The sequence below is a fragment of the Macaca fascicularis genome, chromosome 1 (assembly GCF_037993035.2).
Source record: "Macaca fascicularis isolate 582-1 chromosome 1, T2T-MFA8v1.1".
NCBI lineage: Eukaryota > Metazoa > Chordata > Mammalia > Primates > Cercopithecidae > Macaca > Macaca fascicularis.
This window is the reverse complement of record NC_088375.1, coordinates 44,382,471-44,401,303: the sequence shown is the minus strand read 5'-3', so window position 1 is coordinate 44,401,303 and position 18,833 is coordinate 44,382,471. Positions and strand designations below refer to the sequence as shown.

The 18,833-nt window shown below is 35.2% G+C and overlaps 1 protein-coding gene across 2 annotated transcripts in view; it reads right to left on the bottom strand.

The window, feature by feature from the left end:
* PLA2G4A (phospholipase A2 group IVA) overlaps positions 1–18,833 on the bottom strand; it is a 148,072-nt gene that overhangs the window by 91,022 nt on the left and 38,217 nt on the right. The window contains exon 3 of one of the 2 annotated variants that reach the window (XM_005540257.5): positions 17,007–17,088. In XM_005540257.5, the coding sequence (XP_005540314.1) occupies positions 17,007–17,088 (82 nt within the window). Of the gene's footprint in view, positions 1–16,776; positions 16,804–17,006; positions 17,089–18,833 lie in introns of those variants that run through there. The other variant, XM_005540258.5, reaches the window with a different exon arrangement.

The window sequence follows — 18,833 nt, the reverse complement described above, 5'->3', positions numbered from 1 at the left end:
AAGTTGACATGAAACTACATGCACCAGAAATAGCTTCAGAATTCCAGGGTTGTAAAACTTACTACTGAACCTCAGAAGTTAAAGAGCGCCTGCCTGAAGTCATAAGAGGTCCATCTGTCATTTCAGCTTTGTCCAAGTAATATATCATGTGATTCATGAACTCATGGCAGCTTCTAAACTCCTAGTTCTATTTTAAATATTCTCCATTTGCCTATTTTCCCTTCATCAGTAGCAACTTAAACCTCTTGTTTGAAATAAAGATTACAAGTAATTTGTTACAATTTAGGTGATAAATGGAAAAAAAAAAAAAAGCCCAAAGGGGAAAGTCCTCCCAAATGTGTAGTCAAAATATTTCCATTCTGAATAGCAATGGTGACATAGCTATTTTATATATATATATATAAAATATGTCCATTTATATATTATATATGACCATTATATATATATATGATTAGTCCATTAATCTATCATAATAGCATATTATGACAGTGAGCTTAAAACAGCGTTTCCCCAAATACAGTCCCTTGAAATACCATGACCTTCACGGACTCATCTGCAGTGCCTGTTAAAAACACAGAACCTTAGCACCTTCACTCAGATTCTCCAGCATGGGCTTGGAAATCTGCATTTTGACAACTTGAACAGGTGATTATTATGCATACATTTGAAGAACAGAGGCTTAATGTATAATATTACAAGGAACTAAAGAACTGTAGTGTAATAACACCCACAGAAAAATTACAAACATTTTGACATTGAGAAGGAAACAAAGTTACTGGTCTTCTGTCAAGGAGTTATTCTGCCCATAGACTAGATTAAGCCCAGTCCAGTCATTCACTTCTATTTCTCTCCAGACATAAAATACATTTTCAAATGGCCATGAGAAAATAAATCCAAGAATAAATTAAGTGTGGGTGTGTTAGTTGGCAATCTGTTTAAGGTGATGGACTGATGTTCAGATGTTATGCTTCAATCATCAACAAAGTGGAAACGACCTAACTAGAAGCAGTAAGACCAAAAATTAAAGGAAAATTTGCTGAAAGAAATGCCTCTGAATACTATTCTCAGATGTAGTCATTCCTTTGATACATTTATGATGTAATAATACTGCTAATTACACACAGAGATCTTAGAGCAGTTTTTATGATTATCAGCCTTTTCACTTCCCAGGTACTAAACTGGTTGAGGTATGAGGTAGGAGTTAAGATTCAGTTTTTTTCCCCATGTAACCGATAGACCCAGCATTATTTACTGGTAATACCACCTTTAACTCTTGCATTGCAGTGTAAACTTTGCATTAATCAAGTGGTCACATAAGTGTGAGTCTGTTTCTGACATCCGTTCGTCTATTAGTCTATTAATCTATCATTTAAGCTTGCATCTGTACCGTGCCAATACCAAACTGTCTTAATTATAATATTTTTAAGACAAATTGTAGTATCAGGTAGTCTAAGTCCTGGAACTTTGCTCAACATCTTCAGGATTATACTGGCAGTTACTTCATTTCCATACCTCAAGGATATCAACTAATATCTTACGGTTCTTGTCTGTTTTGTTAAGAAATCCACTCTTGTTCTTTTGCTTTTCAATATATTTTATTGGCTACAGAAAATACTCGGCCATTATATTTTCAAATATTACTTTTGCCCTATTCCCGCTCTCTTCCCAGTGCTTTTTATCATACCCCAGATATTCCTTATCTTTTTATTCTGTATTTTATTTCCTTATTTGTCTTTTGTGTTTCAGTCTCAATATTTTCTATTGACCAATTTTTCAGTTCAGTAATTCCCTCTTTAACTGTTTTCAAACTACAATAAAATCAGCTACTGAGTTCTTAATTTATCGTGTTTTTCAGTTTAAAATTTTCCATTTGGTTATTTTCTATATATCTGGTTTCCCGGTAAAATCCTACATCTTAGCATCTATTTTCTTGAACATACTACTCTTAGTTATTTTAAGATCCATATCCCATACTGTGGATCTATTTTTTCTTGATCTTATTTTTGTTATGCTCATATTCTGCAAGCCACTGAATATTTATGATTCAGTCAATCTTTGACTGAATGCCAGACCGTTTTATGACAAATTATGGAAGAGCCAGATCTACCTTCACAGATGACCCACTTTATTCTCTGGCAGGCAGAGAGAGTAGGACAGATATCCTCTATTAAATTTTTAAAAATAAATTGACTTCATTCTTTATAAGCTTAGTCTACCTCTTGGTCACTCCCACTCTAAGGCTCCCAACTTAGAGTCAAGGGTATTTATTCGGCCCCTTTTAATTTGGTCTTTTTGATCTCCTTATTTGTTTGTTTGTTTCCTCTTATGAGACTGCCAATAACTCTCTTCTGTTTTTCAGGTGTTTTATGTTTGCTTCTCAGGCTGTTGCCCTGCATGAATCAAGAATTTGGCTAGTGCCTCACATTGAAGGTGCTGGCTGTCAGGCATACTTCTCTAGGCTTTCTCTCAAGGAACTTAGCTTCTCAAATTCAACTTATTTTGTCCTAAAATCCAGTCTTTATACTCCAAGTCCTTTGAGATTGGCAAAGCTCTGCTGAATTCTTGACATCTTCACTGCTTGGCTACTTCTTATCCCTATCCCTCCCCTCCAACCTCTCTAGATGCAGCTAACGAATTGAGGGAAAATGTGGCTTGCAGAATATTAGCTTATTTCTTTCTATCTTTATATTTTTCTTTTTTTTTTTTTTTTTTTTTGGAGACAGGGTCTTACTGTCACCCAGGCTGAAGTACAGTGGCACCATGGTGCCATCTCATCTCACTGTAGCCTCAACCTCCTGGTTTCAGGTGATCCTCACGCCTTAGCCCCCTTCCCCAAGTAGATGGGACTACAAGTTCACGCCATCATGCTCAGCTAACTTTTTGGAATTTTAGTAGAGACGGGGTTTTACCATGTTGTCCAGGCCTAGTCTCGAACTCCTGGGCTCAAACAATCCATCTGGCCGGGCGCGGTGGCTCAAGCCTGTAATCCCAGCACTTGGGGAGGCCGAGGCGGGTGGATCACAAGGTCAGGAGATCGAGACCATCCTGGCTAACATGGTGAAACCCCGTCTCTACTAAAAATACAAAAAACTAGCCGGGCGTGGTGGCGGGCGCCTGTAGTCCCAGCTACTCAGAGGCTGAGGCGGGAGAATAGCGTGAACCCGGGAGGCGGAGCTTGCAGTGAGCCGAGATCGCGCCACTGCACTCCAGCCTGGGCGACACAGCGAGACTCCGTCTCAAAAAAAAAAAAATACAATCCATCTGCCTTGGCTTGCCAAAGTGCTGGGATTATAGGCATGAGCCACCACGCCCGACCTGGCTTATTTCTCTTCTGAGATCTTAGTCCCTCAAGTCCCAGTTTACTCATCAGCTTTTCATTCCTTTAGACATTTTAAAAAACTAATTGAAAATGTGTTTCCTAAGTTATTATTAGGAAAAGTAAATACTCTGCTATTAGTCACTTCAGCATGCTTCAGTGACCATTTAGTTCCTAACTTGGCCAAACTATAATAATCCCTATTCTTCCCCTCCACCCACCATTCTCCACATGGTTGCTCAAACATTTACTGTTTTTTTCAAGTCACCTACCCTACTTACTACTTCTCTTTTGAGGACACAATTCAGACTCACACTTCACTGAAAAAAACAAAAGGGGAGGACTTGATGTAGTCTTTCCATTTTCCTTCCCTATATCTCACAATTCAAAAAATATGTTTATAATTTAATAATGCATTCATACTTAAGTCCTTCCTCTATTATCTTAGAAGGAAAAGGATCCTTACACTCTTCTCACAATCCCACTGCTCTCAGATATTTCTTATTTTTTAATCCCCAGACTCAAATTTAACCTGTAAATATTAGTTTGGCCTTAGCTATTTTTTCTCAACTTATAAATATAAACAAATATTGGGCATCCTAAGAAAAATGAACAAAACTTCATCAATTCTGACAATACTTCCAGATCTTTTCTCTCCTACATCAAAGATTTTGGAAAAATAAATATAGTCTACCCTTATTGCTTCTAAATCTCATTATTCCATAAGTTTCCAACCTACTGTCTTCTGCCTTCTTCTGTTACCCTAAACAGGTAATTCTCTCGAACATAACTTCAATGCCAAATTCAGTGAGCTTTTTCTCACTTTACTTGACACATATGCAACATCCTGGGTGCAATTATCTTTCTTTGTGTCTAATACATCATTCTTTTGTGATTTCCTACCCACCTCTCTAAACAGTTCCTCTGTATCTTTCACTAGCTTTCTCCACCTCAACTCATCACTACACTATGGACTTTCTTCTTGTGTCCCTTACAAATCCCTTATTAGAATTCTTCAAAAGGAAGTGAGGCCTTTAACCACTGTATTGCTCATGTAGTCAAAACCAAGTTGCAAAGGAATTATCAGTTATTTATATAGTCTTGAAAACACTCAATATGCACCCATCATATCACATGGCACACATTAATCGTGTAGTCTAGTTAATCTTAGATCCTTTAAAGTCAATTATCTTCAAGGTTTAAATGGCAGCTATAATGCATTCCTTCATTTCCTCAAGGCTACAAGGGGAAAGTAGTATAAACATGAAAAATATGAGGTTCTTGATTATATGTTAACATATAATCTATTCTTAAGTAATGTATTTTGAAATAGTTCAATCCTGTTTAGTCACTCTGAATCAATTCTGGATTTTCTTTAACCCTCCTATAGTTTTGCCTTGCACATAAATGTCAGTGTCTCCCTGATCTACATCTGTGAGCCCAACCTCCATTCTGAGATCTTAAATCTACTCTTAAATGCCTTAAAAATACCTTAAATACCTTGAAGATACTTCAAACTCAATATTTACAAAGCAAATTTATTTTCATCATTCTTTTCCTAAATGCAAGATAAAAATTAATACAAAAAAAAACCCTAAAATAAAAACTTGTGATTTTTCCTCCCTTTCTTTCCTATTTTATTTAATGTCGTCATCTTTTCTACCTGTCTGGGCTAGAAACATGAGAGTTATTGTCTTTTCTTCATAATTCACATTTCCACTCTGTCTCTAAGTTTTAGCTTTTCACTTCTAAAATGATGTTAACATCTGACTCCTTCATTTCATTCAAAATAATTGCCCCAATTCAACTAAGCACCACCTCTCACATAGACTGCTACCATAATCTCTTAGTTGCTTATTCTCAAGGAACCTTCTATAATGCAACCACAACTATCCTTCTGAAACACACTTTTGACCTTCGCTGCCTACCAAGTCAGGCTAAATATGGTGAGAGAGACTTAAAGGCTCCCTCCCCACCCCGCATCAAACCCAAGGTTCTCCTTCTAGTCAGTGACCCTTCTCAGCCATTCACTGGAACATCACTCTATGGCAAAGAGGTATCTTTGGAATCTACACATTTCAAACATTCCACACAGGCATATTGATGGCAGAAATATTCGTTCTAATAGAATATTGCTGTACTTTTAGTTGTACATGTTGTTATGTTTTCTTTTGACGTTTTAGCTGATAGCTAAAGTTTATTTAAGTTGTTGTTCTTGTCCTAAGAATATCCAAGATAAGGGTCCAAACACGGTACAGTTAAGAAATATGGAGAATGAGATGTTCTCTCCATTCTTTCCTTATCTAGTACCCACTTCCCTAGTCAACTAGTTGTTTTGTTTTCCTCTTGGGTGAAACTGGCAACTTTAAATCAAGTTCCCCAGAGGCTTTATCTATATACATCTGCATAAAATAAAAATAATTCCACATAAAGCTTCAACCTGCTGGTCAAGTATTATTTTCATCAGAGGTGAAGAAATTGAGACTCAAAGGCATTTAGTGAGTTGAGCAAGTTCATTCAGAGACAGGGTTTTAACCTAGTCTTTCTGAGGCCAGACTTAGTCCTCAGTCAAATATTCCAATACTAATAATTTCTACCTCTTTTTGTCTCTATGAAACTGTAAACTCCATGATAGCAGTGAGCACAACCTTCCTATTCACTCCTGTGTCCAAGAGTCTCACATAAAGTCTGAGACATAGGAACTTGACAAACATTACTGAAAGAAAGGATGATGGACTGACCCTGACCAATACTGTGGAAGAGGTCATAGGCATATAGGTTATAGACCTTTATCATAGGCACAACAGTCTCCACTCAAATTTCATTTTACTCTTTGGTAATAGGTCTCAACCTTCCTGGTGTTTGTCCCCAACCAGTTTATTTGGATTGTAATATAAATCAATGTCAGTCATTTCTTCCAAGTGTATGTCTAATTAACTTTTATTTCTAAGTATTAATTTTATATTTAAAAAAACCTGAACCTCAGCTTACCTCCCTTCATAATAACTCCAAGGAATAGGCAGAGTACCACAGGACTTGTTACGTGTAGCAGCCCCTGCTCCCTCCAGAAAGAGCTCAAAATTAGAATCGTTATGTCTACAGATGCTGAAAGACAACTCCTGGGAATTGCTGGGAGTGCAGAAGCTGAAAAAGTTAGTGAAGAATCCAGTGTGGTTTAGTAAACAGAACTTGGGCAGTAGTTCTGTGGGGAGAAAGGAGTAAAGCTTTTACAACAACTTGAGCATTGTCTAGAAACTCAGATACGGAACGCCTTTCCCCTCATTTGAAATTACAATGCAGTTTTATTAACACTATGTTGAAATTCCTTTATTAGGCAGTCTCCAATTTAAGTTGTACATTTCATTTCCTTTTTTCTCATAGGCTGAAAATGTATAATAGTGCTTTCTAAAATCACATTTCCTTTTTAAGGGAGCGTAAGGGAGCATGACACTATCAGAAAGTGCCATCGGCCAAATGGATGTCAGGAAGATAGCACAATAGCATCCACTCATGATCAACTTGGTACATTTTGTACTAGCAATTGATTTAGTACATTAATGACTAGCTAACTGAGAGCTGGCATATGATAAAAATGATTTATTGCAAAGATGTTGATATTCATGGGAAAATGGGGAGAAATATATGCCAAAACAACATGAAGAAGACTAAATGTAGATCTAAAACAGAACTGAAAGTGTTGTTGTTGCCTGCATTGTCATTTTACTTAAACTTCTATGATACCTTCTTGGAGGGAAATAAAAATATCTTTGTAATCCGTATCTATGCTTGGAATGTTTTAAATGCTTAAAATGTGCGGATATTTCTTGGAATCTTTATAGACTGGACAGAAAGAGTAATTCTCCAGAAATTCTTATATACCATGATAAAATATATTAATTTATTCATATTATTCATTTTAGCTATATGGATTTAACTATATATGAATTCCACTTACTGTAGACAAGAAAAATTATTCTTTTTCATTAAAAAGAGATTCTTAACCTTAACGCTATTGACATTTTGGGCCAGGTAACTCTTTGCTCTATGGTGCTGACTCTGCCTTCTAGATGCTAGTTGCCAATAGAAATACCCAATTTTGACAAAAATGTCTCTAGAATATTGCCCAATGTGCACCAGGAGGCAAAATTGTTTCCCAATTTAGAACCATTGCACTAAAGCAAGACATATTCTTGATATTTATTCACTAGTATAAATAATAAAAATAGCTAAGTTCCCTAAATAATATATATTGGACAGATTATGTCAATCTCACTTTAAATATTTTTCTTATGATTTTCTTTTCCCAAACTGAAATGCACCCCCTACTCATTCCATATATTAAAAGGCTACCGACGTTATAAAGCCCATCTCAATCTACACTCAAGTTGTAAAGTCTTCTCTTATTGGCAACACTTTTCCAAAGGGTTATTTAAGCCCATTTCATCTTCCCACCTACCCCACACACTGCTCACAGGCAAAGCTGCTGCACAAGTAAACATCGAAGTGAGGTAAGTTTGAGTTCCATCCCCAAAACGTAACAGCTCTGTGATTCTGGACTACATACTTAACTAAACTTTAACCAAACTTCTTCACCTGTAAAATTAAAATAAAGACAGTACATATCTCATAGTATCACTGAAATGAACACATAAAGTATATCTAATGTAAAGTCCTAAGAATTTTATTAAATTTTTGTTTATTTAACCAACACTTGCATTGTGCATACTATGCCATAATTTCATTTAAGCTTCATAAATAATAGTAGGATTATTACTCCCATTTAATAGCTGAAGATACTGAGACATAAAATAGCTAAGTAACTTGTCCAAGTTCACACAGTTAATAAGTAGTAGAAGGGAGATTTGAACCCAAGCAAGCCAGTTCCAGAGACCTTGTTTAAACCACTAAACCATGCTTCCTCTTTGTTATAAATTACACACTCCATAAAGTTATCCACAGTAGATATCACATTATTTTCCTTGTAATTTTCAAGGTACTAAATAAGTACTAACTACATAGCACACACTCAGCAATTATTGATAGAGACATTAGTCAAACCTTGCTGGAATACGTGCTGGGTTATATTTCTTTAATATTTCATTTCTGAAGTTAAAATCTCAAAGTTGTCACTTCATTTTGCATCTGGAGATTTGAATTATTCTTATACATCAACTAAAAAATAGTTTTGTCTGGAATTTTATCCAAATTATTTCATTAAAATATGTTGATATATTAAGCGAGGAGTGAGAATGAAAAAGTGCATCCAAGGAGCCAGTAAAATTTACAAAGACCCTCAGACCACAGCTCAGCTAAGTTTAATCCATCACTTCAGTCTCTACATTACCTAATTTTTATTTTTAAGAAAGATTTTATGATATTAAGATATACTAAAACAACATATGGTAAGCATGTTCACTTAAATGTTTAAATTTTTAGAGCAGCAGAGGTATTCTCTTAGACATAAAAACTTTAAGAACATACTTGTCCTTGGTAATTTAAGAAACATTTAGCCCTGTTTAAATTTAATTCCATTAGGTTTTAATCACATACTTTCTCTACAGAAGTGGCATATGGTTTTTGAACAATTGATATTATTGAAATATCGTAGAATATTATTCACTGTATTCATCAGACCTAAAACACATGAATACACATACAGAAACAAAAAAATCTAATGAAGTATAGAGATGAAAAGGATTAACTGTATTCATAAAACCACTTAACAACTTTGTAAACTACCTGACATTCTAAGCAGATGAGGAAGGAACAATAATTCCTTACTAACACATTATATTTCTCCACTACACAGAAAAGACAAGATAAGAGATGTGAGAGAGACATGCGTTATGAAACACTTTACTCATCTTGAAATTATCTTCCACGAAAAGACCATTGGGAAATAATTTCATTATACTTAGAATTTTTAAAATCTTGGGTGGATACTCTAAAACATTCCAAAACCATTAATAAACTAAAACTCATGTTCAGTCATAACCTGAAGACTGATGTTAAGGAAATATTTATATCAGAAAAGATATATTTTAGGGTTGCTGGTCTATACTTTGGCTAAAGTATAGATCAACAGCAACGCCATTTATAAAAAATAAGATTTGAAACTCCATAATTAATGTAAAAAAGATTAATTAAATTCATTCAAATGTGTCGTAAAATTTCCTGTGCATTGAACCTCAGAAAAATTCTAGTTAGTGGTGGATAGAAACAAGAGTCATTTATAATCATTAAAAAGTGAAGTATAAAATTGTTTTCTAAAATTCTGTCTCTAATGAAGCAAAAAAGGAAGTAATATCAAAAAATAAAGTAATAATTACCCACTGTCATATATTTTAATCATTCATTCAATATTCCCTGAGATCCTACTACTATGCCAGACTCAGAATTAAGCTTTTTTTTTTTTTTTTTTTTTTTTTTTTTTTTTTTTTTTTTTTGTGAGTAAGCCTCAGGTCTTAGTCTTGAAAGTGCATGATTACACTCCCACGTGACAAGTGTTACAAAGAAGTCTAGACAGCTGCTGAGGGAGCACAGGGAGTGAAATGTACCCAAGTGTTTTCGGAAAAGAGTTTAACAAAGGAGATACCATTCTCCATTTTGTTCTCTCAAGCTAAGAAAGAAGGGTCCGATAATTTGCTCAACACAGAAATTCACAATGGAAATTTCTTGTCTCTAAGGTGAAAAATTGAAAATTAGTCCAATGCACAGACTACCCAAAATAATATTCTTGGTTCATACAAAGATGATGTTGAAGAAATAGATGTCTTTTCATATTTGTGTTTGAAGTAACTATGATAATAATGGGTCACATTTATTAAGCACTTTCTGTGTGTTAGGCATATAAGTACTTTGCATATGTCAACTCGTTCAGTGCTCACAATATCTCCCACGATGGAGGAACGCAGAGACAGGAGAAGTAATCTGCCCAAGGACACAGGGCTCGTGAGCAGTCTGCCCTCTCCATCTTTCCTGGAGCTTCTGATCACCGTGAAACTCAAGAATAGCTACCAAACAGATCATTTATTTTCACACTGATTCCTACATGCTCTTGTTGCTAAAGAAGACTCTTAAAAGATTAAATAGATAATGTTTCCCTAAATATCCAATACCCTGCCTCTCACTCCAACATTTACAAATAGGAAGACTGAGTTCTAAGCTCCTTTTTCCCGGGGAATGATTAACACTTTGCATTGAGAAGTGGGACCTCTGAGGAGGATTAAGCAGATCACCCTACAGGTGAGAGGGTTGAGGCTGCAACTTTGGAAAGATAAAGCTGAAGGAAAGAGGGTTACCCTTCCTGAAAATGTTATATGCATTTGGGTTTTCTTTCGTTTCTACAAGTTTTAGAAGCCCGTGCGTCTTGTGTATTGTACACGGGATGGTGGCTACAGGATGGCCATGAAGTCTGAACTCTAACCACCATCACCGGGAGAACAGCAGTAAGATCTCCCTGGTGTGCTGCATGATCGCTGGGGAAGACTGCTCTGAAAGGCATTTCAGTGCCTGCCAAAAAGTGGATGGCCAGAATCCATGAAGACAACATTTAACAGAAGGGTCGATGCCAGTGATGACAAACAGCAAAGATTATGCAAGCCCTACTCCTAATTTACAGGCAAGTATAAATGCCTAGAATTCCTGTAGGACCTTGGAGAGAGGGAGACCACTGACAGTTCCCCCACCTTCTCTAGGGAATGGGGCTCACAATAAAAACTAATGTGATTTGGAAAAAATCATGTAAGGGAAGATTTCATGGCCCTAAGCAAGAATATAGAGACTATCCACACCATTACACGGTGATGTGTACACTTTCAGAAATTTCTCCACAGGACTGCAAAGACATCAAAAGCAACACAGCATGATTTAAAAAGAACTGAACATTTGCACATATTTAGAATACCTACTTTATGTATGAACATACTGTCAAAATAAACTGTTAAAAAATTTTCATAGTTATTTCACGAATCTTATAAATGTTCAACATGCATCCCTCACATCACAAGGCCCACATCAGAACTGTTGCTGACTCATCCTAGACAGCACATCTCCACTAAAGGAGAGGCGAAGGCACAGTGGGTTCCTTCTTTCCTCAAGGCCATAAAGCAGAACAAACTCAGGTTTTCACAAGTCCCCACAAGAAAGCATGTGGTCTAAAACGTTTGAAAAAACTTTTTCATTCTGTTTGGAATCACCCTGGTTTTGTGCTTATAATTCTCTGACAATGTGTGAAAGGTGAAAGTTTAAACTTCCCTTTGGGAGAAGCGCCATATTTTCATTAGCAGCAAGGATTTACCTAAACTTCATACAGTGGAAACATATTACATCACAGGCGTGCCACATTGGAACCAAAGCTCTTTGCAGGTGAGAATAAAACAATATTTTACCATGCTGCAGTGGTTAAAAGCAGGGTACCTAGAGTGATGCTGCCTGGGTTCTTAGATGGATCACAAATATCACACAATCAAATATCACACAGTCAAATATCACACAATCACCAATTAAGCTGAAAGAGAATTACATATTAAACTATTTATGGAAGGTACCTTTCTATGTATGAGGGAAAGACTATATTTGTAAATGTGTGTGTATGTATAGTACATTTCATGTATTAGTCATTTAACATGAAGTGAGCACTGTGACTTTTGAAACAATAAAAATATATGTTCTTCCTTTCTCATGGCTTGTAATCTGATATTTTTGTGATTTTAGTATAAAATAATTTCAGAATTTAACAATGTAACTGTGGATTTAAGGTATTTATGTTTATTTCTATCATTCTCATTGATAATGTAATGAGTTATGTAATTAAGCATGCTTTCATAAGAATTTCAAAAATAAACAGCATTAAGGTATTCATGATTATTTTATTTTACAAAAGTAAAATCAGTGAAAAACAAAAGTCTTAGAATCTTTGTTCCATCATGGATTTTTAAAGTCTTTGCTCTGCTCACAAGTCCTGTAGATCTCAGGGTAAGCAAACGTAAACTAGAAGAAATTGCCTAGAGCTTGCCTTTTAAAATGTGGTTCATGGGTCAGCAATGTCTACATCAGTTGTATGTTAGAAATTTGGAATCTACTCCCCAAACCTACAAAACCAAAATCTGCATTTTGAATAAAAACCCCCAGTGACTCATACGGACATTAAAATCTAAGAAGCAGCATTTGGGGAAGATTAGGTCCAGCCTTAGAACTGCAAATGACACAACCCTTTAAAAATTAGAAACTTGATCCAAATCTTGCCAGGAAGTTATCAGAAATAGAATATCATTTACCTACAGACACAGACTTTTTGAATATTAAGAGCCTGAGGTTATTAAGAAAATCTTAAAGAAGTAGTTAAGATATTAATCAACACAATCTTATAAAATTGGCTTGAATACAATGAGTTCATAATTTTCCCAAGCGTATGTATTTTTTATTAGAGTTTAAATGCGAGCATTAAACACCGTTGTCATTTGAATACTTAAGTTAGATCCACCTGCAATCCTATAACTGTTCTTAGAAGCTCTAATGTTTGTGATGTTAATTCTGTAAAGAAAAAGAGTTCATGTGTCTAATAAAAGGACCAGACAAGGAAAGAATCCTCAGTATACATATCCATAATTAGGATAGTTCTAAAACTCTAATATTCCGTAGTATTTTATCATGTAAAAAACATGATGGCATTTCTTATCTAATCTCATCGCAGGGAGTGAAACATGGCTCTAATAGTTCTGAATTCTGAGACTAGACTCCATTATCATTCAGGATCTGTGTTTTCCCCAACACTTTCTAAAAGAAGCAGAAATTCAATAAGGTAGCTATTGCATTTGTGTCAGCTATTTCATTTGGTTATAAAATGAGTTTGTGGCCAGAATTGTGTGTTCTGTTTCTCACAGGCACAAAGAAAATTCTATGACCAATTGAAATACTACACTCACTGCAGCCATTCTGCAAACTTATCTTCTGTTAAAAGAGGAAAAGGACAATGTAGAATATAGAGTTTAACACACATTCACCCAACATTTAGCACCCAACATGATGTTGACATGTAGCTTGTTACATATCATATCTACAACAACTTCCTGTAGGTTTAAAAGCAAGAGTTACATTAATATTGTCAAATTAATGCAAGTTACTTATTTCAAAGATAAAAATAGAGTGATGATTTTGAGTCAGGTGTAAATGTGAACTTCAGACTGCCTCTTCCTATGAACTGTAAACATAAGAATGCAGAAGGAGTTATTACTGGAGCACTGGGTATAAATACTACATTTGAGTAATACTGAGATTAGCAACCATGACTGGGAAGGAACTGGCAGCTGTCTTATTCTTGGCTTGTCAATGCCCTCAAGTGAAAACAAGGAATGAAAGAGATGCTATAAATTAAAATGTCAGCTCTGATTCTTCAAAAGACAGTTTATTGGGTGTTGCTGATTTTATTCTGATGTTTTAACAGTACAGAAGCATATTTCTAAATGTAGCTAGTTAGGGTAGCATGATTTATGAAAGGACAAAATAAAAAGTAGATATAACCTTAGTATTATCCTTTATTATTATTATACTTTAAGTTCTGGGGTACATGTGCATAACGTGCAGGTTTGTTACATATGTATAAGGCGAAGAGATATAAATATTTTACCAAGAATTAACTATTTGATGTTTTATTTGTCTTGATACCCTTGAGAAAGCCCTTACACACACAAGCAAGGCAGAAAACTCCAGTAGTAATCCATCATTCTTCTTTACCAAGATGTAGAATTTTATGGAGCTCTACCTTTATAAATAAATGCAGACACTATAAACAACAGCAAAGGATGTAGAGTTCTGTGATCCTGGTCTTCACAGATCTTAGGACTTTTAAAAAATAGTTCTTATAGTTCTATTCTTGTCTATGTTTAAAGAACTGCTATAAACAAACACCCCAAATTCAGCTATTTGGTAATTTGTATAGATCAAACTCTCCAAGAAATATCAACAAAATTCCTCTCAGAAAAGTGATGGCTAATACCTGTGCCTTTTCTCACTAGAATCTCCTACGGAACTTTTCAAAAATAAAGTGGTTGGCACTGTATATCATCAATTCACTTTTCCATAGTAACTTTATCACTACATTTATTTCTCGAAAAATCCTTCATGTTCTTTTTGTCTCTTCCTGACTCCTGTGAACTCATTAAGGTGATGTAAATGGTTGGCAACAACTCCCTCCCCACACAAAAAAAAGCAGTAATTCAAAAATAATCCAATTACAAATGCTGAATAAAAATTCTAACAGAATGCCATAATACTGTCCTTTCTCCCATAGCAATTAATCTTCAGTGGCCATTCCTTCCATGGGTCCTTCACTTTAAAAAGGAAGCTTCTAAAATTAAGAGTCTAATCTGTGTTATGTACACTGTGGGGATCCAAAATCTAAATGTTCTCTGTCCCAGGAGATGAATTAATATCTCAGGTTCATTCTTTTAGTAATATTATCAATATCAATTCAAAGAGATTTAAAATGAAATTTTCAGCATTGCTTTTTTCCCTATTCTAATTATAATAAATAACCATTGCCAAAGTACCTGGGCCTACCATGAGAAGTTGCTAGAAAATCAGATCCACACCAGTTGAAAGAGACTCATGGGGCATAAAGTTTGAACTGCTGTTGGACTCATCTTAAGCACAATAATAGCCATTGTCTCTACACAACAGAACTCTGCATTGATTAAAAAAAAGAGGGGGTGGGTTGCTGCTGCTTTATCTAAGAGATAATAACTGTATTTTTAAAAGTCAAATTAGCTCTATCTTTTGCATGTCTGACAAGCTACTGACATAGAATTTAGTTGAATTAAGAATGGCTTTTCCAACACACAGCATGACCTCTTTGGTTGTAAAACTCATACCTTATCTTAAGATTATGGTGGGTAATAGTCTCTAAATACAGCTTCGAATGAGGCTTCTCTTTCACAAGGGCCTTTCTTTCAGTAAATTCTCATTAAAATGGTGAAAATGAAAAGAATTGTGAAAAGCAAAATAAGAATACCTTCAGAAAAATATTAATAAAGGGATGATTAGATGGTTTAAACTGAAGTCTGAGATAAACTTAAAATGTAAACCTCTGATCGAAGCTAGTTTTGAAGACATTGCCATTGCTTTCCTCACCTGCCATGAAAACCACTGTTCAGCCAAAACTCTTGCTGTTAGATTCTATCTAACAATCCTCTCCTCGCTTCTGACATTTACCAGCTTCCTGGACTCTCCTCATTCACTGAAGCTTTAAGCTCACATTCTTTCTTTTCTTAGTATCTAACTCCTCCCTCTTTATTGGCATTTTCATTGCCATTTCAACAAGCTGACGTCCCTCCTGTTCTTTGAAAAAAAAAGAAAAACCTATTTTCCATATTCTTCTCCAATATATTTAATATACTACAATCACAACATTTTGAAAAATGAAAATTTAGGTGTATGACTTACTACTTAAATGCCACCAAATTCTTCCCATTGCATTAATGAAAAAATCTCAGTCTTAAGTCTTTGTCTTACCACGGCTTATCATCCTAGGCTATCATCCCCGTTATCTATTCTCTAGTAATATTGGGTCTGTTCTAGCTCCTCACAAGCACTCTGGTCTTTTTTGCCTTGGAACGTGCTGTTTTCTCTGCCTAGGACTTCTTCTTGCTCTCATGACCAAGATATTTTTCTTTTAGGTACCAGTTGAAATGTCATTTGGGCTGAGAACCCTACATTGCTTCCTGGATGATACATTGCAATCTCTGTTCCTTTACCAAAACCTGTTTTGAGAGTTAAATTATCCATTCCCATATTAATAATCTAAGATGGTAACAAATCTAAGACATTATTAAATCTAGGATGTTATCAAACCCATCGTCATAATACTTCATTGTATCCATTATTCTTTCTATTCCCACCTGCATGAATTCCAACCATTTAAATAATAAGATTCCACAAGGAAAACTGCCTTTTTTTAAAAGCATGAAGGAAGATACTGTCAACAAGTTAATTCAGCATTATCCTCAGGCTGTGGTTCGCATCATTTCAGGCTGTCCTATACCAGTTTCTATGGCTATTGCATACAAAATAAACATACTCAAAGGCATAAGAACTAGAGAAAAACTATATTTTAAAAATTCTAAATGTATAATACCTCACAGAGGCAGCTTGTTTAAAGTCTTTACTCAGTACTCTTGTAGAAGCAAAATTAAACAAAATTTCTTTGAATTCCCAAGATGTGTACATCACAAGAAAGTCCTTTTGTCTGACTCCAAGTGACCTCAGCTAATTTAAGACCCAGGTAAAATGCTATTCTGACAGATAGCATCAGAGAACTGTTTGAAATGTTATCATTCAAAGATCTAGACAAACATAACCACACTTAAAGAAGGCAGAACCTCTGATTTGTCAAGGAACTCAAGCAATTAGAGGGTGAACCATAATTACACATGTTTAACAGCAAAGAAAATAAGGGCACTTACGCATGTCACCAAAGGCCCCCTTTGTGACTTTGGCTAATTTAAGGGCCCGGTAAAATGCTATTCTGACAGATAGCATCAGAGAACTGTTTGGAATGTTATCATTCAAAGATCTCAACAAACACAACCACGTTTGAAGAAGGCAGAATCTCCGATTTGTCAAGGAACTCAAGCAATTGAAGGGTGAACCATAATTACACATGTTTAACAGCAAAGAAAATAAGGGTACTTACGCATGTCACCAAAGGCCCCCTTTGTCACTTTGGTGGCACGTAACACCACTACCGTAAACTTGTGGGAATACTGGTGCTCCACCTGGAAATAAAATGACAGTAAATTTAAAATAAGCTTCCAACATAGAACCTCATTTTTTCCTTGAGATTAATTTAAAACAGTCTACTTAAAAACAAGTAGCATGCATACTAGAAACATTATTTGATCTAAGGTTGTTTCTTTTTCCACTCTCCTCTCTCATCACAGTATCATTGGGAAGTTTAGATTGTGCCTTAAAATGTCACTACAGCTTGACCATGAGCACTTCTTTGTAGTCCGGTTTACCAAGCACTTGGTAAAAAATGTAAATCAGGACTGCAGGTATTCTAGGAGCACAATCAGGCTTTGTACTTGTTGACTAGGAAGCCCTGGCTTATAAAGGTGAACTCAGAGCAAGACGTACTAGATTCGTTTGTTGTTGTTGCTGTTCACTGAAGCAATCAATCAAAAGTATTTTCTGAATGACGTTTCCAGGACAGCTTTCAAAACCCTATGGACCCAAGGCAATAACCAGCAAACAAATTGCACGAATTGTAATGCATTTGTTAGAAATCATATGCAAGAATATTAAAATTTGCTATTAGCCTAACACCTTGCATGAACATAATAAACATTAACAGGTAGAGAACTTCATTAGACACGTCACTTAAATGGGAAACAGTTATTAAACAATTCTACTCACTAAAGCAGAATGAGGAAGCAGGAACTCACATAGTTCTTGGAGCAACTGAAAAGGTTACAAAGTCTTTATCTAAAACTCAAGCATTTCTTGTTTTAATCTTAGGAGAGGTCACTTCCCTTAATTTTAGTAGGCTTGCTTAACTGGTTGAAAAGTTCATAATTGATTAAAAAGAGGCTCAGATACTGACAATACTGAAAAGTGAGTAGCGACAGTCTAAATGCAAGGAGGCAAAAAAAAAATGTCAATAGTGTAGACAGATTGATAAGGACCAGCAGTAGTAGAATATAGGGACAAAAATTAGACAGCACTCAATAGCTTCTGTAGAAATCACTCCATCAATAGTGTAATTAATATTCCAATTTATAATACAGCATCAAAGAGGTGAAGACATGAATAATGAGCATATCTTGTTTAAAAAGTCAGAGAAGCATAAAAATATTTCAAAATAATGCTTATTCAACTTTATTTTAAAAAAGAAATACCTTCAACATCCAAGAGTTCTGAGTAGCCAAAGTTTTATTATACACAGATGAAATGAACAATCAGAAAAATAATTGAAACTAAATGAAATTGACAGCACAACTTGTCAAAATTTGAATGATGCATTGAAAGCAGTACTGAATGGGAAATTTATAGCACTGAATGCATATATTAAAAAAGAAGAAAGAACTAAAACCAATAATCTAAGCTACCACCTTAGGGTACTAGAAAAAGAAGAGCAAATTAAATCCAAGGTAAGCAAAAGAAAAATAGTAAATATTAGAACAGAAATCAATAAAATTGGAAACAGGAAATAGAGAAAATCAATGAAACCAAAATTTGGTTCTTTGAAAAAATCAATAAGATCAATGAGACATTAGCCATGCTAAGATAAAAAAAAGAGAGAGAGAGAGCGAGAGAGAGAGGACAAAATTACTAATACCAGAAATGATAAGGGACAGTATTACAGATCACATGGATATTAAAAGGCTAACAGAAGAAATACTACAAACAACTCTACGCTCACAAATTTGATAACCTGGATGAAATGAATCGATTTCTTAAAAGACAGAATCTATCAAAATTTTCATAAGAAGAAATAGACAATCTAAATAGACACGTCTAT